This window comes from Pelobates fuscus, chromosome 4 (genome assembly GCF_036172605.1).
Source record: "Pelobates fuscus isolate aPelFus1 chromosome 4, aPelFus1.pri, whole genome shotgun sequence".
Lineage (NCBI taxonomy): Eukaryota > Metazoa > Chordata > Amphibia > Anura > Pelobatidae > Pelobates > Pelobates fuscus.
This window is the reverse complement of record NC_086320.1, coordinates 350,530,495-350,556,418: the sequence shown is the minus strand read 5'-3', so window position 1 is coordinate 350,556,418 and position 25,924 is coordinate 350,530,495. Positions and strand designations below refer to the sequence as shown.

The window sequence follows — 25,924 nt, the reverse complement described above, 5'->3', positions numbered from 1 at the left end:
CATCCGCCATATTTTGGGCCTTAGGTGTGCCGCCTAGACCTTGTGGTCATTCTGTGTGTGGTCGGCTTGTCCATGGGCTCTTGTGAGGGTGGCTCGGGATAACCCCCGCCGGGGCATAGGGGGGGTAACGAGGGCTCCTGGCTATATTTCCAGCCACTTTTGGTGGCAGGAGAGCGGCCGTCTCTCCCGCGCTTGCCATGCTTGGAGGCCGTTTCCTGGTATCGGGTGTACGTCTCATGGAATGTCGCTTGACAGGTATCTGTGTATTCCTCTCATCGTGCCCCTACACCTTTAGTTTTAGTTTAGTCGCTTATTTTCCTTTTTATTACGTTTAATGTGGTCCCCTGTGCCGGAGCTATGGAGGCACGCGTCCTCTCTGTTTCACGGTCAGGCCCCGCCCCGGTATAAGGTATTAATAATATATTTAGTAAGTTAGAAGTAAAGCTAAACAGGAAAGTTTTTATACTTACTGCTGCTTTAATAAACAATAAATCTCCCGAGGAATAAATCTTATTATAGCTCAGTGTTGATTCATGTAGGTGTTTGCATGTTCTCTTTATAAAAAGTAAGTGTGAACTTTTTTAATGTTTATAGCGTAGATTAAGTTTTTAATAGCACTTGCAAACCTATATTCCAAAATCACATGTTGTATCATATGTTGCGTTCCCGAATGGTGCCATCTATATTGTAACTTTTTCTGGAATCTACAAAGACTCAGTGCTCCATAACTTCAAATCAGCAATTAAAAAAAAAATATCAACTGGTTTTGACCAAAATTGGCCAAAATGTACTGAAATCAAATTGCTGATAAATGTACATCAAAAGCATATTTATCAGCCTTTAATGTATAACCGTGTTTGTGTTTAAAAAAATATTACGGGGGTTAAAATGATTCACATATTAATATCAGGGAGGTATAATATCTCCTATATGCTTCCACCCACCATGACACAGTCGGAGGCATGTCTACCAAACAGTGAGCAACCAATAGCTGCTCACTGTCATCACAAAGTAGCATCTGGACAATGATTGCTGCCCAGTTGCTAAGAAAGGTCCAATCCCATAGGAATGTGGCCTGTAAAATACCAGGGCACACGTAGCACGGGTCCCTTCCCATGACACCATCTGTGGACATTTGATGAGGGTTTACAATTAAATAACGAGGATTGGCATTTCACTGTCCACTTCTGTGCTCACACTCATGGTCAGCAGATGGAAACTCTGTTAAAAACAACATGGGGAAGGAGATATTAACATTCCCCCAACCACCAAGCAAGAGCGGCAGGTGGAGGTTCTAAAATTAAATGGTTTTTCAAATGATCAATTCACGTGCAAAAAGCAAGTGAATAATAATTTGCGAATGTGCGTCTTGCTGGATGCATTTGGTTTATCATATGCTGCCATGCAGGATTTTTGCACTGTAAATTGGTTCAGTTGCGGATATTACTAATTTTCTGAACTCATCTGAATGAATGTTAGAAAATTGGTTGGACTGACCAAATCCTGACCACGTTTGGCTTACTAAATCTGAGAATTGCCATTGTAGTCAGAATTTGTTCATTTGGTGAATAACCCATGTTGTCATATCTGTGAACTTTAAAGATTTGTCCCTTAGGCTGTTTCCATTGGCAGGTCATTGCTGTATCTCAGAGGCAAAACACTAAAATGGCCAATCCCTTCCAAATACTAATACATTTTGCAAATGTGCATCTAGTCTTTGCCCACTTTCACACCAAAAGTCATCTATAGCATGTCCCACTGCCCCGTTTTGACCCTGTATGATCCGGTTCACAAAGAATGAGAAAGGTCGGAACTCCAATGAATTCCTGGGTATGTTCATCACGATTATTTTTTATTGTACACACAATAGTGCCAGTTTCATTTAAATTTATTTTTAACTAGTACAATTTGCATTTTAAACTGCCGTGTTGTGCAATTTGCCAAAATCATTATAAATCTAATCATGATTGTAATGATGACAAATGTTGTAATGACTTGAATTTGTCACAATTAACGACAGTTTGTCATATCTAATAACAATTGCATTTAGAATGCAGACAATGTATCTCCACTTTCTATTAACAAGGCTTATTTTTACAGGAGCTAATTGGAAATAATATAAATATAAAACACATTAGCTGTACGGAATTATAGCAGCTTCCATATTCACTACATGTACATGGTCAATGAAAACTAGCTTCAACCAAAGAATTGAACGCATTCAAGTAGTACAAAAATTAAATTGGTAAGTTTTAAATGTTGTTTAGAGATTATACCTTCATTATTGTATAAAAAGAAAAAACGTATCTTGCTAAATTTGCCATTTCCCTATTTTTTGATGTATGACGTTCTTAACATTTTTTGTCCAGACCAGTTGGGACTTATCATGGACAGGTATATATCATGGACAGATATAATCTGGTATGCTCGGCAAACTCCTTCCTAGTTTCTTTGTTAAGTTGCAGAGGAGACATTCGAGAGGCTTAAGAGGACCTTCTTGTTTATGATCCTCTGACATTAGGGTTCTTGATCCAGGATATGACGCTTCAGTGAAATCTACGTACACAGTACAAGAGTTCAAGTTCCAAGAGCAAAGGGTTCCATTGACTCCCTTTTGAAATACATAATTGAACTAGACAGGGATTCTATATCTTCCCCTTCCTAGCTTCTCTTTGTTTGTAATCTCTTTCACAATTAATTATATTGTCCCGATATTACAGGATCTAATATTAGAAGTGAGGAATATTTGGTCTTGCATAAGCAAACAACATCCTTCCATCTATCGTTAACAGATAACAATCCTCTTTCTTCTGTTTTCCAGTTGATAGATGGTTTCTTGGCCATAATTCAATATTTTAATATCCCCTGGATTTGATTTTGCCAGATTATACATGGTTACATAAAACAACATTCAATTTTTAAATTCTGGCCAAGAACACTTTGGATTATATTTGACAGCTAATCCCAAGTGTGTCTAGGGGTGCAAATATCTCAAACCCATAGTGAAGAAGAACCTTCCTTCCCTCTACTTTACTTATTATGTGACCTGTTGGTTCTATTGGTGTGGAGGGATATATGTGGGCTGAAGTTTGCCATTGTCGACTTTTCTGATCAGTCTATAGGTACCAGAAAAGTCTGATAAAGTGGTCTATATTAAATCTTATTAGTACGCTGTCAGTTGACCATAGGTCTGGCCTGGCACTTTCCAATGATACAAGAAGATGGGTTGAACTAGAGTCTTCTTTGTTCAATTTTTCATGTGACTTCCCAAGATGGATAGGTCCGAAGTATCTGAAATCTCATTTCCAATTTTGGGATAACGGATGGTTAAATATAAGCTAAGTAACAACCCGTCTTCCCTCACTCCAATTTCCAAAACAATATTTTACTTCCTGGACTACTTGCCAAAACTGTAGGAACCTGTTGGAGTCAGGACTACAAAGTATTAGCTATTTTTTTTTTAAATAATAACACAATAGTTTCCTTCAACTCCCTTGCAGCTGAACATACATTGACTACTACTAACTTATGTTTCTTGTCCAGACCATTTCATTCCATTCAATAGGAATGATCTAAGACTCTCTCAAACAATTTTAAATTATCTTGACTCCAACGATGGACTTCCAGAGTTACTGGAGTCACACTGGAATTTTACTTTGAGTCATGCGTTAGTGCTCATTAGTCCAACTGACAGTCCTCTCCTCCTTTTACCCTCTCTATTCTTTCATGCATTTTCCCTTTCTAGTTTTCTTTCTCTTTTTATATTTGTTATCTGGTGTTAACCTTTCTGTCAAGATAAAGGCTTGTTATTCCCTTGGAGGTGCTTTATTTGTAAGGTTGGCACTTGTTTATTGCTGATCAATATTGCTATTCATAAATAGAGAATTATAAAACAAAGAAAAGACTATCAACTATGTCTGACTTTTTCACACATGTTTTAAATGTAAGTTGGTTGCAAAACACAGAAAAATTAAACTTGCACTACCCATAAAGTTTAGTATGAGAGTGGGGAAAAAAACTTTTTCCTCTGTGTGCTTGCTCTGCTTAAAAAAACTAAAACTAATTACAGTATGTTAGTTCAAATTAGGGTAAGTAATGCAGACCACATGAGAGATGTCCAAGCATAGAAGGAACAAGCTTTCAAGAGAACAAGGCTTCTAAGAAACAGGTTTCACACTCTGAAGCAGGCTATACATGGCCAACGTTATGGCTCACTTTGGTTCTATATCTGAGTCACAGTTCTTTGATGCCGCGGTACTTACCCAATCAACATGCACACATTTCTGGCATGCCCTGCACACATTGTTTGGGAACCTGCACCTTCTGGTCCTCTACTGCCTTCCTGGGAGGCAAAGTATTTTTGATAGGGACAAAAACTCTGCATGCTTGCTTACTACTTATACAAAATTTGATGCCCAGCATAATTTCCAGTTATAGAAGTGCGACGTCATCACTGTGACCCATTCCCAGACTTTGGGGTTGCAGAGGTGATGTGGTTCAATCAGTGTTCACCTTGGTGATTAAGTAAACCTTTCAGCCCCATAGTTTTTGCCCTGTCGTGGTTTCCTCTTGGTTCCTTGTATAGTGTGTTATATATTCTGTTATTTTCTGGTTATTCAACTTTGGCTTGTTTATTGAACCTCCTGACCTCTGTTATCCTGATCTGGCTAGTTCTATCTCATTCCCATATGTATCTTGTAGTAACCTGATCTTGGCTGGTATCACCTTTACACTTTTTTTTTTTGTATGGAAAACCCATTCCAAGGTCCGGTAAAACATACTTACTATTCCTGGCTTATACTCAAGTTGGGTAATGTAGATTTGACACTTGGGTTTTTCTTTTAGGGACTGATAGATGTTTTATTTCAACCTCACATGATATGATGGCTTAGAATTATACCAAAGAATGAGTATTCAGCCTCAACAAAAATCTAGACAACTAGGACATTTATCTGTGAGCTCCATGCCTTCAGTCCAAATTGCCCAAATTGCCCCAGGGGCCATGATTTTACAACGCTCATTGCAAATATACCATTATCCAACCTATAGTACAATGCTGTTGCCACTGATGGATTTCTAATACTTCTTTGTATATAGTCACCATTTATTCCACTGAATATCAGAATGATGAGCATCTACAATAAATATCTCTAGTACTGCAACAATCTTAAAAAAGCTTAGGTGCAATTACATCATTCAACTGATTATTCTACGCACACGTTCTGTTAACTGCAGTTTTGTCTGATGAAAAATAAAGTATATTTAAAATTCTGATGATACAACAGACATGTCAAAAGTTCATAGTTTTGATAATTTCATATAATCTCATTCACAAAATATCACAGAATGCATCGTATGCGCCCCTTTCTGTTCAACCTTTGAAATGTTGAGTGGCTGTGAATTGCGGAGAGACATCAGCACTGGAGTTAGTATATGTAGAGGTAATTGAATCCTCCCAGCCATATTTTATCTTTGGTTTTCCTTTAATGTATGTAATCGAAAGCATTTTGATTAATAAAAATGTAAAAAAAAAAAAATGCTAAAGTATGTATTGATGTTTTTTTCAAATATTGATTTGATTTCACAGATCTTACAGATTGTGATCATTTGAAAGGATTATCCAAAAATGTTTAAATGAAGGACGTTGGAAAATCAAATAGAAAAAAGGAATGACACTTTTTGCAACAATGCAAAAAACGTAAATTCAAATGTATCTAACATAAGGGCTGTCTATTCATATCATTAAAAATGATTTCTTAATACATGTTTCTCAATGACTAATATTATGAAATGTATGTTATTTTTAATAAGATGATTAATCAGTATTAATTCAAATGTGGAGGCTTTTTTGGTCTTTACGAGTTTTGTGTGTGTGTGTGTGTCTGTGTGTGTGAATGTACAGCTGTGTGTCTGCTAGTGTGTATGTGTGCGGCTATATCTTGGCGTGTGTATGTTCGTGTGTGCTTGGTTTTGTATGACTGGCATTGTATTTGCCTGTCTGTGTGTTACAATGTGTACCTGTGTGTCAGATGATGTGCATGTCTGTGTGTGCCTGAAAATGTGTATGTGTATGTTATATGATAGTTTATAGTTTAAAGGAACACTTTTATGAATTAACAATGCCACCCTACCCCCTCCACCCCACACCCCTAATAGTATCATTATCTTATAAAAGTGTCTACAGATACATATATTTCTCTTGCACATAGGGGAAGAGGTGCTTTGCAGGAAGCATTGGATTGACTTGGAGATCATTCATCACTAGTGATCATTTCATGGGTGCAGAGAAGTTGTAACAATGTACCCTCTAACCCAGTGGTTCCCAAACTTTTTAGGTTCAAGGCGCCCTTAATATTTGAATATTTTACTGTTAATATTTTAATATTTTTCCAAGGCGCCCCAAGTCAAAAAACATTCTAGGTTGTATATATGTACAGCGCAGCGCCATATACTGGGCCCATGGAAGGCAGAAATGCTTGCCGTTCAAGCGCAGATTCAGAACCTAATCTTGAGAGGGGCACTGGCGAGATTAGGAGCGTTGTTGTGGTAACCGTGGCAACGCTCCAAGCTCGCAAGAGGAGAACCCGGCGGAGCTGCATGTTAGAGCTCCCCAGGGACATCTCTCCCTTTTTCCCTGCTGTCAGCAAAGGGCTAGCGGGCCATAGAGGGAGATTTTTCAGAGCCGGCAGAGGAGAGGGAGGCACAGTTATCATCATAGCACCGGGAAAATAACTTGCGGCAGCGCAGCGGCATACAGTTTGGGAACCGCTGCTCTAACCGCTAGATTAGAGATAAGAAGTCTTTATTGTAGGACAGCCGGAGGGAAGGACCTTAAATGGAAATAATGATTTTGAACACTTTAGAATTGTATTTACAGTACTTGAACTATAAATATTATTTCAAGCTAATTTTGCATTGTATTTCTGAAAACTGCCTCTATAACATATTTGTGGATTATCACTAAAAATAACTTTACACCATCAATAATATTGTACACATTTTTAACATCTAATGTTTTACAAGAAAAATGAAAAATAACTAATTTTCTAGATATTGAAATTAAACTGTTTGCTAACGTAATGTTAGCGTTGCAAAGAGTTTATATTAGCTGACCTTGGGAGGCTAATAACATTCAAAAGAGATTATTCTGTAGGTATCTTTTTAAGATCACTACTCGGCTATTAGCATCAACTATCCAGCTGGCTTAGAGGATATTCACGGCCCCAGATCATTTGCAAACATGTCCCTTACGCTTGAAAATCTAATTAAATAACTTGAGCCCCCTGTTGATCTTGATAGGAGAAATCAATCATGGTAGAAAGGTGAATGTCTGCACTGTATTTTAATGTCTTTGCCAGAAAAGTGGACTATTGTTTAAATCTGAAAGGCATTCTATGCGGGTATATTCACTAAACTGTGATTTCTGCTATATTGTCTATTGTAATCTGTGACAGCATTAGTCTAGGAGGAAAACCTTTCCAGCTTAAAGGGACATTATAGTCACAAGAACAACTACAGCTTAATGTAGTGGTTCGAGTGTATATAGCATATCTCTGCAGGTTTTTAAATTTAAATACTGCATTTTCAGAGAAAAGTGTTTATATTACTGCCTAGTAACACCTCTTTTGACCATCATTCAGACGGCCACTAGAGGTGATTCCTGGGTCAGTGCTGCACAGTGTGCAGCACTGACGTTCAACATCTCCACGCTCTCCTGCGAAACAGCAAGAAAAGCCTCTAGTGGATGTCTGGTAGGCATCTTAACCCTGCAATATAAACAGTGCAGTTTCTCTGAAACTATAATGTTTTATGTTGCAGGGTTAAGGGAACAGTTCAGTGCATCCAAACCACTTGAATGAGATGAAGTGGTCTTGGTGCCTATAGTGTCTCTTTAACTATAATTTGCCAATTTTTAAACAGTTCTTCAAATTCTAAGAGTTCTCACAGTCTCTGTTTTGCTGCATGCATTTACTTAGGGTCTCACTAAAGTAAATGGGTAATTCACATGTGGGCCCTGTGCTCCCTCAGGGGTATTAGATACATCACACTGACAAGGCCCAAAGAAGGCTGGAACAATCATCTGGAGTTGCTTATCTCAAGTGCAGAGGAGACTTACTAGAATTTGGATCAGGACTACCCTTATTGGCAGGATCAATCTGATGTGCAATTGGTATAGGTTCTCTCTGTAATGGCATAAGTTAGCAAAAACCTTTTTACCTTTTTGTGACCTGAGTGGGGATTAACCAAAGGACAAGCAATTGAGTTTTCTCGGACAAGCCATTGAGTTTTATCTGATCGTTTGCCTTTTTCTCAGAGTTTTCATATTGCCTGTTTTTCTGCAAAGTTCTTCAAAGGAACCACTATTAACCCCTCCACCCACTACAGCCACAATGCCCTCTATACCCAATACAGTCCCTATTCATCTCCTGCATAGAGATGTCCCGAACATAACATTTTCCATTCGCGAACGGCGAGCGCAAATTTCCACAAATGTTCGCGAACGGGCGAACCAGGCGAACCGCCATAGACTTCGATAGGCAGGCGAATTTAAAAACCCACAGGGACTCTTTCTGGCCACAATAGTGATGGAAAAGTTGTTTCAAAGGGACTAACACCTGGACTGTGGCATGCCGGAGGGGGATCCATGGCAAAACTCCCATGGAAAATTACATAGTTGATGCAGAGTCTGGTTTTAATCCATAAATCACCTAACATTCCTAAATTGTTTGGAATAACGTATCGATCAGGTAGTGTAAGGGTTACGCCCGCTTCACGGTGACAGACCAAACTCCCCATTTAACGCACCGCAAACAACCGCAAACAGTCCGTTGGCACAACCGCAAACTCCCCATTTGCACAAGGTTGGATACCAAGCTAGCCATGTCCCGTTCCTTGTCCTCACTGATGTCATTGAAGGTCTCTTCCTCCACCCAGCCACGTACAACACCAAGGGTCCCCGAAAGGTGACAACAAGCCCCCTGTATTTTTTTTAAATGTACTCTACTGTTACACCAGATATGAGTTGCACTGGTGTGACACTGTGCCCTGGCAGACCCTGAAATGCACACATGTGAAGGAAACTGACTGCTATTATTTCACAGTCAAATTTCTATTATTTTTTTTAATGTACACTACTGTTACACCAGATATGAGTTGCAATGGTGTGACACTGTGCCCTGGCAGGCCCTGAAACGCACACGCATGAAGGAAACTGACTGCTATTATTTCACAGTCAAATTTCTATTATTTTTTTTAATGTACACTACTGTTACACCAGATATGAGTTGCAATGGTGTGACACTGTGCCCTGGCAGGCCCTGAAACGCACACGCATGAAGGAAACTGACTGCTATTATTTCACAGTCAAATTTCTATTATTTTTTTTAGTGTACACTACTGTTACACCAGATATGAGTTGCAATGGTGTGACACTGTGCCCTGGCAGGCCCTGAAACGCACACATGTGAAGGAAACTGAATGCTATTATATTACAGTCAAAAAAGTTTTTTTTGTTTTTTTTTGCAAGCTATTGTGACACCAGATATGAGTGGTGGCACTGGGCAAGTGGGCACAGTATACGCTGTGAGCCTGACACACACGCTGGCAGGCAGGCAACTGCAATTAGATTACACAGAAAAAAAAGCAGACTGATGTTCTAGCCCTAAAAAGGGCTTTTTGGGGTGCTGCCCTTACAGCAGAGATCAGATGAGTCCTTCATGACTGTAGTGGACACTGAATACACTAGCCTAGCTATCGATTTCCCTATTAAATCAGCAGCAGTTACACTGACCCTGCTCTCACTAAGAATGCAGCTTCCGAATTAATCTAAAATGGATGCTGTCCAGGAGGTGGGAGGGTCTGCTGCTGATTGGCTGGAATGTGTCTGCTGACTGTGAGGTACAGGGTCAAAGTTTACTCAATGATGACGAATAGGGGGCGGACCGAACATCGCATATGTTCGCACGCCGTGGCGAACGCGAACAAGCTATGTTCGCCAGGATCTATTCGCCAGCGAACTATTCGGGACATCTCTACCCCTGCACCCTCTAAAATCCCTAATACCCCATGCACCAGCTACAGCCTCTATTACCCCTCCACCAACTACCGAACCTATGCCCACATACTCATTACAGCCTCTAATATCCCCTGCACCCACTACAGACCCAAATACCTCCTGACCCCACAACAGCCCTTTATTACCCCCTGCACGCACCACAATCCCTATCCTTCCCCTGCACCCAATACAGCCACTATCCCTCTGCTGCACCCACTACAGCCTCTACCCCCCTTGCAATCACTACTAATATGGTTTAGTGGTAGAAATTATTAGTGCCCTCCTCCCAGTTTTTACTCTGTTATCTCTTGTGCCACCCCCTTCCTCCTACAGTTTCAACTGGATGACTCTAGTGATCAAGTCAGGAATTTTAATGACCCAACTTGATGTATACAACAATATAAATGGTTGCTGGCAACACTGAGCTACCACCAGACAAGTAGTACTTGTACTGTCAGGCACTGCACAACTGCCTTCTTATTCCCTATTCCCAGCTGTAAATGGATTAGAAAATTAACCAAACATGTAGGCTCCCTACTAAATGAAAGGATCTAAGAATGGAATTCCAAAGACTCCTACAGTCCTTAGGTGGAAAGATGTGGATTAATAATAAGATATAGTATAAGTATATATGATGTCCTCTCCTTTTCCCATCTGTGATCTGTAGGATTTTTTTAGGATGGGTTTTTATTAATCCTGCTAATAGTGGGGTTTCCCTGCTACAACATTGGGAGCCCTGAGTGTCCTACTACCATGTCCTGTCCTTTTACACGAGTAGTGATGTAATGCCCTGTCCATTTCCACTACCAGTGATGGAATGTGGTGTCCCTTTCCACTACCAGTGATGGAATGTCCCGTCATTTTACACTATCAGTGATGGAATGTCCTGTCGTTTAACACTACCAGTGATGGAATGTCCCATCGTTTTACACTACCACTGATGGAATGTCCCGTCGTTTTACACAACCAGTGATGGAATGTCCTGTCATTTTCCACTACCAGTGATGGAATTTCCCATCGTTTTACACTACCAGTGATGGAATGTCCCTTCGTTTTACACTACTAGTGATGGAATGTCCCGTCCTTTTCCACTACCAGTGATGGAATGTCACGTCCTTTTCCACTACCAGTGATGGAATGTCCTGTTGTTTTACACTACCAGTGATGGAATGTCCGTGTTAAATGTTAGTTAACGTAGTCTACTACTTTTTTGCACTTGCCTTATGAGATGGGGGTACACAATGTACTGGGCAAAGGGGATTCAATGTGTATTACACAGAACAAAAGTGCTAAAAAGTTTTGAATCAAAAAGAGAAAAATGTGTAGAAAACTCAATAATCAAAATTGATTCTTATCAATCAAATAGTGAAAGTGTAAGTGGTTTATGACTTTCTTAACAACCCTCCCCATTATGATTTCTATGATTAGTTTTATGGCTAGTATTAGGACTATGGGTTATGGATAGGACTCTTTCAATTTTAGTCTCACACCAGGATATATATGTCCCAATTCACCCAAGATTGGTTGGAGTTACACTCAAATGTAGCAGCCTCTATTTGACTCTATTTGCAAATGCCACCATTAATACATTTCCTCTGCCAGAGGTGATATCACATAAGAGGACTAAGTAAAAATTATGGTAGCTGCCGGGTAGGGTAACTCCAATTCATTTTGGTCAGACCAGATTTGGTATATCCTGCTACCGGCCTGAAATTAGGGGCCGTCTTGCTGTCCATTCTCTGCAGAATAAAGGATGGGTGACATTACCAGTTGTGCAGTTTGAGGTTTGGTATCATATTAAATTAACAGGAAAATCATATCAGTAAAACCAAGAAGATATATACAGGTATATATATGTAGTAGAATAGTATGCATCAGATAATGATACTCACCACATTGTGATTAAGCAGAAATGCCTCCAAAGTTTAGCTCTCTCGTTTAAGAAAGGGCAGTGCTAACTTGTATCTTAGCAACAAAAGATCTGTGGCACATATTGTTGCATAATCTTCTTCTGTATAAACGTGTGTTATATCAGATCAATAAGCATTATTTCGTTATTATCTATTGATATGAACTCATTGACTTTTTTATTATAGCAATAATGTTTAGGTATTCATGTGCATTATTTGTCTGTAAATTCTAAATTGTAACAGTTTGTCCTTGATGCTTTTTGTAATATAAATATTATCTAGTAGGCTAAAAAAGATCAGTACATCCAGGTGAGAATGACTGCACTCTGGTACTCCGAAATATGATTCTCTCAAGCCGGCACAAACTGTACATGTATGTACTTGACAAATGTTTCTTCTCTTAGAAGCCATTCCAGAAATAAAGAAGTCAAACACCACATGGTACCCAAAATATACCCATCAGTCACTGACTCTACCCTCATAACAAGCAACACATAGTTTTTACCTAAATTATAAGGAAAACCAGCATGACAGATATCGAGTTCAAATTGCAACCACGCTACTGAATTCACACGTATAACACATATAACACCCAGGTAACATTCATAACAGCGCTACGGAATCTGTTGGCGCTATATAAATGGCAATAATAATAATAACACAATATTCATGAGAATTCGAGCAACTTCGGGACACTTATATAATATATAGCATACGTATAACACATATCGCATACACCACCCATACAGTTATAGCAACAAATACAGTAACCATATAATAGCCACATGTATGAATATCCATCATATCATATTTACCAGTCATCAATATAACAATCAGATCTCATCGTGTACATGTGATCACAGCATTGTTCCTCGAGTGTCGATCTGACATTTCTGATTATACCTGGGTTTGCTACTACAGGGAGAGAATGAAGAAGAAGTTCAACAGCTCAACCATTTGTTGGTGTGGCCCAGGATACGTGCTTTATGCTTCGACTAAGATGTTGATAATATGACATAAATGCCTTGATAATTATCACATTGCACCTTTGCCTTGTTATCTTTGGTACTATTGCAATCTGACATTTTGATTTGTATAGTCCTGTACTTATACCATTGTGAGCTTATACTATAATATACCATTACATAATCATACGCATTTGTGTATATGTAACGTGAGCACATGTAAATTTAGGTTTGTTTTTGGTGTACAATAGTCTAACACAGTCCAGATTACATGGCACTGTGTGTCCATGCACGTGTGTAATTGTGGGTAGTGTGCATGTGAATGTATGTATGCGTTTCTGTATTGAGTCCGCAGGAATTAATGGACGCATGTATTTGTGTGTACTTCTATAGTGTGCGATTAGATGCCAGTGTGTGTCGCTCCTTATGTAAAATATGTTTAAATACAGGTGTTAACTGGAATTATATTATAACAATATTATATATTGTTTGTATTTGTGTGTTTTTTCAATGTGTGAATTCATGTGTACGCTGCCGATGTGTGTGCATTCATGTGTAGAGTCAGCACATGTAGCTTGTCTTTTGGGTTTATCAGACAAACTTCACTCCCACCCCCTTTCTCCTACCACTGTAAGGGGTATTATTTGAGAGGAGTAAGATCGGGCTGAGGGAGAACATCAGTATATCTGCTGGAAAAAAAAGTTAAGTTCAGACATATTGTTTTGAATATTTTTGGGCATTTGGGGCAGCAAACCAGCATCACAGTGGCTACTATATCCAAAACCAGTATTTGTTTACAAACACTGATTTTTGATTGGAGTAACCCTTTAATTTCATAATTTAAGTAGACATACTGTGCCCAATCCTAAATTCAACAATTTTAGGTAACCCCTTAAGAACCACACTGGCTAGGCAAATTTATATTAAGAGGTTAATATATATTTGTACTAATGGTAAATTAAATACTTTTATCAACACTATTGAGAAATGAAAACATTTAAACGCACTCACTGGGTTGCTTGGGGCATTATTTGTTACATTAGATCTTATGTAACACGATAAACATTTTCTATATCAAACTGTATACATTGATTCAACACAAGGACAGCTTGATGACAGCTCGAATATCGTATGATTTTAATAATGAGATCAGAATTCCTTTCTACACACTACATTCCATTCTCGGAAGGAATAAAAATGTACAGTGCCATGGAAACTCACAAGCAGAGTGCACAATAAAGTAAAGGTTTTCTAAATGTGGATACTCTGGCAGGCTCATAAATCAACCCGTGCAGAAAATCTGTCACCTACAAATTTAGTCTCTTGAAGCTTGAAGCAACTGCAATATATTAAACATTAGAGAATGCAGTTCCTTCCAATGCAACACAAACGGTTAAATAAATAATGTCAGTAATTCATCTGCTCTTACGGAGAATAACAATGCTGGGGAGGTGGAGCAAGCATTCTAAACAATCCAATCTGTGACTGTTATTTTAATGATATTCAAGGACAATATAAGGTCATAATGAAAGTGTAAGATGAATCGATTGTGGAAACAGATTTCCGTAATATATATTGCCACTGCATACATAGCCTTGGGAAGCTGAAATTTAAATATACATAAATAAAGGAAGGTACTTTTACAATGGTGGTTCCTATTTCTTTGTTACCTTTTATTAAATCTTCTGAATTAAGTGATATTTTACATTCAATGTACAAAAGACTAATAAGTGGAGAGTTTGAACGGGTGCTTTTGGCGGACCGACTGGCACCCCGACTGGGTACCTCCGCCAATCACACTTCCTAGTGCTCACCAAGTACTATAAGCACTGCATTAGACACCATAACAACTGTAGCCCCCTTAACCAACGATGCTTGGCTGGGCTCTAGCCGTCCCTTCCCACCCTGGACCAACACGTACATTCAGCTCCCAGTTACCTCTCCTCCAAGAGAGTATAGCAGGTATAGTAATCTAAAGAGCAGTATAGCAATCCTCCCCCACACCCCCCAAAACACATGAGCTAAATCTTAATGCTTGGAAGTAGTCTCTTTAATGGCAGCAGAGTTACAGAATTTATACAAGGGACAAACTCCTCCCCTGTACCTGAGAGATAATTTAGTCAGGAACTGTACAAACTCAATTATCTCCAGGTACAGAAACACATACAATTAACAAACACCCCAAAAGTACCCCTAAAACACATTAAACCCCACATCTCCTGATAACCCTGATCTGGGTGACCAACATATCCAAAAATCCCCCAGATCGGTTCAGGTTTTTCATGGAAGTTATAATTTGGCCGACCGCACACATAGTCCTATACCCAAAACAGTTCCAGGGAAAAAGTGGTAGTGGTTGGTCAAGTTCAGTAGTTTGAAAACGAACAAACTACCGAACATAGTCAATAGTTATACCAGCCAGCTTGTTCCTCTCATCCAGATGAACGATTCCACCGAACAGTGCCCTTCCAGGTTGTGTAAAAACGAACGCAGGTGATGATCGAAGTCCAGTGGTGTTCAGGAGTTACTGTGTCCGATTTCAGTTCCATGAGCTCGACGCCCAAACATCATTGCTTGTGTTTGCCTCGTGTTAATTCAGACGAACAATTAGAACACTGCGGTTAGCATCGTTAAGAGGTGATGATATGGCTTAACAAGCTCCCGGGTGGTCCATAGTTTGTGCGTCTGTTCATTTCCCGAACAGCATGGCAAAATGGCACGAACAAAGTCTTTTCATATGGCTTTTACAGGGCCTATAGTCCTGGGGCAAGAGGTTGGCAAGCAGGCTCCTCCAGGAGCCTGTGACGAGCACCACAGGGCTTCTACATGCATCAATTAAGGTGCATTGTGTAGGTATGGCAGGGTGAGTTTGTCATAAAAAATGAAAGGAGAATCATAAATCATTTCCTAGTCTGGAACTCATTGCAGAAGCTGCAAAGTCTGTGGATTTACAGAAAACGCAGGAACTTAAAACAGCATTATTGTTTTATTTATTGTTTACTGTATATATGTGATAAAATGACCATGACTAATACAAAATCTTAGGTGTAAACAGGACTATTAATACGCATTAGCTCTAAAGTTGCCCAAAAACACAAAGTTTCTGGTTAAAATTTCAGAATACACAAATCAAACCTATTGGTATGACGTTTTGAATGGAGAATTTAGTTTTTAGAGAAAACTGTGAAACATAGTATCCAACCTTTTGATAGTTTAGTTCAAATAGAATGAATAGACCAAAACCAAATAAACCAGACTTTTGTGTCTAGATGTTTAACTAGGATTGTCGATTATTGTGTAAAAACACCCGAGGTGCCTGCTGCTACATAGTGAGCCTTAGGAAGGAGATATATTTAACTGAAATTCTTCCTCTTTCACGTCATCATCAACTCTTTATCTGCTAGAAGAAGAGGCCAACAGAAATGAAATCACCTTTGTACTCTTGATAATAAGTGAGAATACAAAACAGGATCCTACAGAACATTCCACAAGACCACACAATCCTCCACAGATCTTCTCACACATGTGCAATGAGATTCCATAATACAAGGGCCAGAGATAGAATCCAATGTCCAGAGAGTTCAGAAACTGAGTATGCTATCATACAGAGCCATAAACAATATAGAAGCAGCCTTTACATGTAAAAGGCAGCAATGCAGGTCTCATACAGGAAACAGTGCATAACATACCTGTCAGGGTGCGCTATCTTGAAGTCACGATGGTTGTCACACTCTGACCTCTTCTAACAATGTTATTATATTATTGATTAGATCATTTTTGCAAAGCAGAAGAAGATCATGTATTGACTTCAATTAATGAAAAATAAATTAAATGTTTTCAATAGAATAATGACTAAAATCTTGGTCAATATATAAGGTAATTAGGGACTTTATGTTTGTTCTAATTTTATTTTCTTGATTTGGTGACAGATACTAACCTAAAGTTGGAAGATTGGACATCCCTTGTAAATTGCACTTCCAAACAAACACATGCAAACATTTCACGACAAACATACTTTTTATTTTATTTTCCCTTCAGCTACTTGAATTTGAACTCCATTTATAAACATTACTGAAGGTTTTCTTTTTTATTTGTGCAACTAATAGCTTTAACCAGAGGAGATAGAAGGGTTGGTGCCTTAAGTAACTGTAGGACATTATTTTAAAAGGACTCCAATGGCAGATCTCAAAAAGCTTTTGCATCAAATGTTCACTGAGAGCACAGAGGGGGACATTTATTTAAGTCCCAAAGCAGAAAAACCAGGTCAGCACTAAGTGAAAATAATACTGAACAGAAAGCTAAACATCGATTTCATTTCTTTGGCTTCTTACATTAATACTCAAGAACAAGAGGTGGAGAGTGATATTTCTTAAAACTGTGGCATTCTGAAGCCGTTATAAACTACAATATTTGCAAAGCCGTTTTTTTCTTTTTCTATTTTTTTTAATCAGTTATTCTTATTAAAATAGAATTCACCTGGCAAGCATCTGTAGGCAGATGTGTTTTTAGGAATCTATCTACTAAAGGTAGAGTTCCACTGTGGATTCAACTGCTTACACAGTGTGGTTTATTCATCGAATACTGGATTATCTGCCTACTGGTACTTGAGATGTAAATCTTACCCAGAGTACAAACTCCTTTGCCAGGGAATTACCATGCCAATTAACGTGCCATGGAGGGGGACGGAAGGTGGAAGCACAGTTCTCATGGTATGACATGCCAGTTGCTTTATGTTGTATCATTCTTTGTAATGTTATATATAAGTTGGTGCCCAACCCACACAGTGCCCCCAAAGGTTAAATGCCATTGAAAATATTTATGATTTAAAGCAAATTTAAACCTGTGAATAAAATGAGTTGGGATCCTATGGTATACAGAGGCTGCATATATAAAATTATAAAATCTGCCAGCATGCATGGGATAAAGGTTGTGAATGTGGAATATGCAAGTCTCCTTCTGTTGGGTTTTTTAATTCATCCGCTTCAGGAAGGATATCAATGTATTAACTAAAAGAACTGCCTACCAATAATTTGTGTTGACATCATTAATGCATTATTTAGATAGAATATAGATATTGCAAGTTAAAAAATAAAACAAAGTTAAAAAACTATTTTTAAAAAAGTTACTCATCTTTAAAGAATATGTTGATGCACACCAGTTTGAGATGTTCCAATCAGTAGTGTTTCTTTTTGATCTATGGGGACAGATCTTGCAGATCTCCACAGGAAAGAATTATGGGAGTAGTTTCTTCCCATAGAGCAGTATCAATAATCACAGGATATTTAAGCTGCCCTTTAAATGGATCCATACCTCAGATGCTCTATACACAGACCACTTTACTTACTAGAAAATATTAGGGATGTGCATGGGCAAAAAATTTGGTTCGGTTCGGAAATTCGGGTAAGTAAAAAAAATTGGAACTTTGTCAATTTGGAACTTTGTCAATTCAGGACTTCGGCAATTCGGAACTTCTGCAATTCGGAACTTTCGATATCGGAACATCTGTAGGGCTCCCTACCCCTAACCCTATGCCTAACCCTACCACTACCCCTACCACAAACCCTACACCTAACCATACTGCTAACCTCTACCCATAACCCTACCCTTTCTGTACTAACGCTAACCACCACAACCACTTACACATCTATAGGGCTCCCAATACCCGGACTGCCACCACAACCACTTACACATCTATAGGGCTCCCAATACCCGGACTGCCACCACAACCACTTACACATCTGTAAGGCTCCCAGTGCCAAGATTGCCACCACAACCACTTACACATCTATAGGGCTCCCAGTGCCGGGAATTAGCTTATTGGTAAAGATTCCTGTCATCATTCACGTAATTTTCCCCTCCCTCTCTTGTTTTGCCACTTTTCAGAAATCTGAAGCACTATGACACTTCCGAAATTCGCCACTTTGGCAATTCCGTTCAGTTTGGCACTTCAGAAATTCGGCAATTTGGCACTTCAGACATTCGTAAGCGTCCAAATGTCCGAATTGCCTGAAATTCGTACAAATTTACATTCGGAACTAATAGAATTGCACGTCTAGCAAATATCAAAATAATGGCAAAACTTAGCTAGTACTTTTCAGAACACTTTGATATTTATCCCCCATAAGTGAGAATTCTCGTGAATTCAAAGTGAATTTCAAATTTAAGAACAAAATAGCTATACTGGAAAAATTCTCCACTTTAGAGACTAACCATGTGTATGGGATTCTATAGTGAAAGGAATACACAGTTGTATTCCTTACACTATATTTCAATCTGCCCCCTTCCTTGAGTCCCTCACCAGCATGGAATGGGTTAAAAACCCTTTCTGTACTCACTCAATTCCATTACTGGTCTCCCTCGGCGCTGGGCGGGTGATACACGTCCTCAAGTCCTATGGGTATTTAACTGATGCCGGATGTCCCCATGCAGCCAAAAGTCGCCTAGCAAGCAGTCTTAGTCCTGCAATGTAATTATTGCAGTTTCTCAGAAACTGCAATGATTTACATTGCAGGACTAAGGGGGTCAGGACATTGCACCTAAACCACTTCAATGAGCTGAAGTAGTCTGGTGCCTATAGTGTCCCTTTAATGTTATACATTTTGCACATTCTGGGTGTTTTATGCTCCACAATCCACTTTTCTTTTGTTGAGATAATGCATCTTGTAATGTGTGAACAGCATATTTCTGCACAATCCTTTTTTCAATGAAAATGGAAACAGTAAACACAAGTCTCAATTTCAGACCTCAGTGATACAGTCTATCTTCCCAGTCTGTTCCCATATTGTTTCTAGCTGCAAATATTCTCCACTATGGGTGTCACAGCAATGATGTGTTCTGAAAGGAACATATGCACAACATGTGAATTCAGAAGAAAGATTGTAGGAGCTCAGTGCAGTCAAAGAATTCCATAATCTAACTATTCTCTTCTACAGAGGCATGCATGCGCAGGAAAGTAATGCACTAAAAGGCCCCATGTTCTTACAATGAACCAGCCAGTAATACCTACCTACTGTACTAACCAATGGATCTAGCACGTTGTACATAAATTACGTTTATTTTAAATATCCCATCTTAAAGAAGCAGTCATTATCTTGTGATTACAAAGAAAGAGGAAAAAAGACAGACACAAACAGACTGACAGACAGAGAGATAAACAGACAGAGAGATAGACAGAGAGGGAGATAGACAGACAGACAGACAGACACGAAGACAGACAGACAGAGAGATACGGAAAGCTTTAGTATTTTCCACTTTAATTTTAATCTCCTTACTGTCAGAAAACAAACCTTCAATAATGTTATTTTCTTGCAATTAACCTATTTAAAAGAATAGTGGTATTTTTGCTGAAAAGAATAATAAATAATGTTTATTGGTCACATCTTACAGACCCATGAAACTTGACTGGTACATGTATAAAACATGAAACAATTGCAACTGCCAACTATAAAACATTTATTGTTTTACTGCTGTCTTACACATAATCAATATGGCGGTGTGTGCAGCCCACACATGAGCCAATCAGCAGCCAAGTCTGTCAGAATATCACTGTCTGCCATTGCTGTCTTGGTGCAGCTTTGCAGCCAATTACCCGCACAGCTATCTATTGATTTTCCAGGGGTCCTGGGGATCCCAGGTTTGTAATGTATCTTCCTGTTTTCTAATATTTAGCTCTGCTACAATGTTGCCAGAAGCCTTTCTTTTTTCCATTGCTGTTCTGTGATTGGTCCTGGGCAGCCATCTTTTTAAAATTAGCTGTCAAGTAGCATTATTTTACAACCAGTCAGGAGGCTTATGGGTAACTTAAAAATAGCTTAATGTAAAATTATTTATAAATTCAGCTTTCGTTTGCTTAAAACTTGGCTGTTAGTTAACAGCATGTGTCCCACTTCAAGCTCCAATACTGAACCAAAAGTTGTCCAGACAATTTTTCTTTCAATTTTAAAAAAATTCAACTTTGCAGAATTCTGGTATTTAATACTAATTGAAAATAAAACAAGGGGTAGGTGTCACTTTCACTTCTCAATCTCAAAACTGTGTATGTATTAAACTTGCAAATTGCTATTCAGTACTTGTTGCAGGTAAAATAAAATGTATTTTCTTTCATTCTTCGATGTGGTCGTTGATACACTCTCTATGGTTCATGCATAGATATAGTGATTAGTTAGTATGTGACCAAGATATAGAATAGAATTAGTAAATACAACATATACATAAAACACATTCAAACTGTCACCATGCCAGATTTCACAAATCACCTGTAATTGTACACTTGGGAGCTGGCTTGTAAAATACTACATTTCCCATCATGCTTGGTAGATAGAGACAATATAAAATTCTGAATGATTTATGTTAATGTCATCAGCAGTTAAATTATTGGAATGTGCTTAAACTTGCATCCACCTTTTCTCACATTACCCAGTATAATTCCATTAAATAACAGGCAGGGGGAGGCCTTTGTCACAAGGAAAAAAATGTGGGTTTACTGTACAGACTATTTCTGGGACAAAGTTGGAGATGTGGAACAATTACCATGGAAAACAATGTCATGTCCCTGCTCAATGTTCCACATTTCGAACATTTCCCCAGATTTATTCTTTATATAAACAAATGCAATGTTCTCAAATGCTTTATAGCTGTTTTATAAAATGTTACATTAAGTTAAAGGTATAAAGTAGGGGGAAAAGGGGCAATTGCCCAAAGTGTATTCTATGTTCCTAGGTCCACAGCAGTAAAAAAAAGTGTTGGCTGTCATTATCCCACATGTGCTAAAAACCCACACAATCCATATTCTAAATAATAGCAAATCAGTGACTCATATCAGCTAGTTATGTCATATATACATTATTACACTGCATGGGCTCTGTGATAGTCTCCCCTGGATCATCCAGTTCTAAATTCTAATGTATCTCTCTCTTTCTCTATAGTTTTAGTCTGTTGTAATTCAGAAGACATTCCTGATTAAAGCACACAGACATTGATGTGACACATAGTACATGTATCCATCCACTTTAACCAATTTAACCCCTTAAGGACACATGACATGTGTGACATGTCATGATTCCCTTTTATTCCAGAAGTTTCGTCCTTAAGGGGTTAATGCACACATACTTTAAATGTTATTTTAAAAAAATACATGTACATCTGCATTATTATTAACAGTTAATACATAAGGACAACTACCACTATCAAGATATTATCTGATTTATTATCTGAAATGATCTCTCCCCCCCCCCCCCCCCCCCTCCTCAATCAAGCAGTTGCTAAATACAATAATCCAGATTTTATGGGCTTAATTTAGCTCTAATAAGCAATTAGAAAGTTTACACGAGGTCATTGGAGTTCTACATACACAAGATTCTGAATACAAAGTATTTTAATCTGGACTGTATCAACTATTGTTTTCTTTTTTATATATATATATATAATCCTCTGATGAATTATCTCCTGTTAACAGGAATCTGTGTAGTCTCTGGTGTTATCTGCTTTGGGCAAAGTGCCAGATTTGCATGTAAAGGTGATTAATATGCCTACATGTTAAAGCATGCCTTTTACATAGGCGGACTGTCACATCACTGCAACCATTGGGAGTACCCAAGATAGCAAACAGAACTGCAGATTTGCAGATATTCTGATTCTCTGCTTGTCTCCAGCACACAAAGGGTTGACAGTGTGTCTTTGATTTGTGTACTATATTTAGCAAAACTGTTGCTGTTCTATCATTCCGGGATATGCATGCAATAAAACCAAATGTGATATGCTTTGAGATTGGTAAAAAAAAAAAAAATATATATATATAGCAATGCAACTGTGCTGGATATAATTACACAGTGTAGCTAGTAATGGCATACCAGCCACCGTCATTAAGTTTATTACAGCCACATTAAAGTCCTACAAAGGGGTATAATCTCTCTGAACAATAAACTGAATTTTGACTTGTGCAACGCCCCATGTAATTAAGAAACTTGATTAGTGTGCAATTCTGATTATGCAAATAGAGAGCTGGTGAAATGTAAATGCCACAATATTTACAAATAAATGCCATAGCTACCTAATGGAATTATTTAGATGTGACCTCATTACATGATTCTATCAAGTACATGCACTGTTCTCTGACCCTCATCATTTATAACATGAATTGATAAAGTGGATACAATGTATTCTCTTGCCTACAAGTATCTGTTGTGAAGAAGCTATTTTCTAGCCGTAGCAAAGCAAACAAGAACCCAGATGTATTCAGAGAAATGCCCGCCTACCTGAATTCCCGTACAAGATTAGGCTTAAGTCCATAGAAGGCAGCAGATAGTGTAAGTAGCCAGTTGGGCTTATATTTTCCATCTGAACATTCCAAATATGGTGAAGACCATTTGATATGACTCTTCTCTGTGATATAAACGCTCCCCTTCTTCCAGCTATCCTCCAAAGTTCTAGCACTATTTAGATGTTTTTTGCTTTGATGAGGCCTCCATTTATGTCTCAAAGCATGGAACCAGTCTGTTTCCTGGGTGATGTTAGCCAAGTGGTGAGCCAAAGAGGACAGATCTTGGAGAAGGATCTTGTTTTCCTCCCTTGTGGCTTGGAGAAAAACCTGAGGGACATGGGACACCAGATCCACATTCAAAGTAATAGCCGACCTCAAGATGCTAGACTCTCCTTCCAGGATACTTCTCACCAGGGCATGGTACAACTCAAGATCCCTCTGGAAGTGGTGCTCCTTTGATTTATTGCTCTGTAAAATCATGTTCAAAAAGTTGGTTGAATGGACCAGGAGATCCGCTGATCTGTGCAAGGAGGCATGGTAAGTAGTGGGAGATATAGCTGACAAACTTGTCAACTCATATCTTTTGGAGCAGTTGGCTCTCCTGAGTTCACTGGCATCCCCAGTGTACAAGAAAGAGGCCACATGCTTAGGCAAATCCTCCCCAAGGTTCTGTGCCAAGATTGTACTCTCTGTAGTCTTAACCCACAAGGAGGAATGGTCCAGGCTGCTCCTGGGATGGATGTATATGGGTTGTCTCTCTTTCAGCATGGCATAGTGATCTCCTTGATGTGCTGAACGCCCTTCCTGGTCTTGGCTGGAGGCTCCAAATATGCATAGGCTGGCAAGTAGAGGTGAGAGAAGTATGATAAAAGCCATAGTGATGATCCAGGTTGTATTCTTTTCTGATTATATATATATATATATATTTTTTTTTTTTCTTCTGCCTTTTGGATAGTCTAGACAAAAAATAACTTCAATGGGAATTTTAACCCATCAGATCCCCCACACACAAAAAAAAATGCAATCATGTCCTCTGGAATCAGGCAGCATCCAAACTAAATTGTATCACCTGTGGTCAGAGAGAAATGAAGAAGGGAAAAAAAATGAAAACAAGAATATCCTATGTCTTCCCCCAGTCGGTTTACACGGGGATTGATGCAGACAGCAGCCTTTTCCTGAGCAGGTTACATCCCATCATCCAGACAATCTCTAGTTAGCTTGCCTACGTCGTTATCCCCAACCACCTTCTCCATGGAAGCCTTAGAGCCAGTGCACTGCAAACATATTTTCCCAGGGAGTTTTCCTTTTAATATCTTCATTCTTTTTTTTTTCTTCTGTTTTTTTTTTTTTTTCCTTCCTCTTCCTCCCCCTCTCCCTCCCTTCTTCCTCCCCAGCTATTTATTGTTTTTTTAGAATATGCTCAGGGCTGATCAAGGATGAAGCTCGATGGTAGAACAAAGCACTTGGCATTGTTTGTTTGTTTCCACGTAGTGGTTGAAAAAAAAACAAAAAACAAAAAAACAACAACAGAAAACCTTCCTGCTAATTGAGTACTTGGATGAGCTTAAGAAATACACTCCGCCTTCCCCCTGCTTGTGAAAGGAATTAACTACACTTTGCCACAACCCAACACGTAGGGCTGTGTTAACCCCCTCCCACCAGGCTGCTATAGGTAATACTTTGCTTTTTCTTGGAGACTGCATTGGGCAGCATTGGTGTCAATCACTGCACAAGCTATCTGTAAGGCAGGATTTAAAGGTAGAAGGAGCTCTGAGCCTGGCTGTGCTGATGAACCTGGAGCTGTTCATTGACTAGTGCTGAAACGGGCAGGAGAACAGGGGCTGTGCGTTCGTTGTGATCAGCACAGACTGGAGGCTGAGGAAGACGGAAGAAGATAGCTCGCACCGTGCACGTTCATTTTGCACTTTTTAATTAGCTGGTATTTCCTCTAAAAACTAGGAATCTAGTGACTTTCTAAAATGTATTTTTTTTTTATTAGGAATTGTAGGCGTGGTGGGATAAGTGTGGTCTAAGAGTTATTATGGGGTTAATAGCTTTCAGATGTCAAAGATGGTTGGAATGTTGAGAAAAGATCAGTTCGAGAGTTTATAGATTAACTCCTTCAGAGGCAGTGATGTCAGATTTTAAAGATGGTTGGAATTTTGACAAAGTTTCAGAGAGTTTATAGGTTTAACCCCTTATAGGTATTTCCTTACCCCTATTTATACCTTTTGTGTCACTATACCCCACTCCCTCTAGTATGTAAGCTCCTTGAGCAGGGCTCTTCACCCCTCTGTTCCTGTGCGTCCATTTGTCTGGTTACAATTACGTGTCTGTTAGTCCACCTATTGTACAGCGCTACGGAATTTGTCGGCACTATATAACAAATAATAAAATAATAATAATAATAATAATAATAATAATAATAATGGAGAAGTGACATGGAATGCCTACTTATTTGGTGACAGGAGGAATGTACTGGGCTTAATAAGCAGGACGTTCTGTGCTTGCAAAAGCATACTATATGATTGCATTGGTCATTGAGGGGTTAAAATTAAGAACATTATACCTTGATATACAAGGAGGAGTGCAATGTGATACTATTCCCATAGCTTCATGAGACCAATTACCAGTTACGTGAAGGGGTATAAAAGGGTTAACTATGTGAGTGATACAAGAATTGCACCCCACACAATCATTATTACTGGAGTCAGTACCTAATAATATATAAGAAAAT

The 25,924-nt window shown here is 38.8% G+C and overlaps 1 protein-coding gene across 1 annotated transcript in view; it reads right to left on the bottom strand.

Annotated features, from left to right (window-relative positions):
- GPR158 (G protein-coupled receptor 158) overlaps positions 1 to 24,578 on the bottom strand; it is a 216,581-nt gene extending 192,003 nt beyond the window's left edge. Inside the window, exon 1 of the mRNA XM_063452566.1 lies at positions 23,183 to 24,578. Coding sequence (XP_063308636.1) covers positions 23,183 to 24,063 — 881 coding nt within the window. The 5' untranslated portion in view covers positions 24,064 to 24,578. The remainder of the gene's footprint in view (positions 1 to 23,182) is intronic.
- Between the last annotated feature and the right edge of the window lie 1,346 nt (positions 24,579 to 25,924).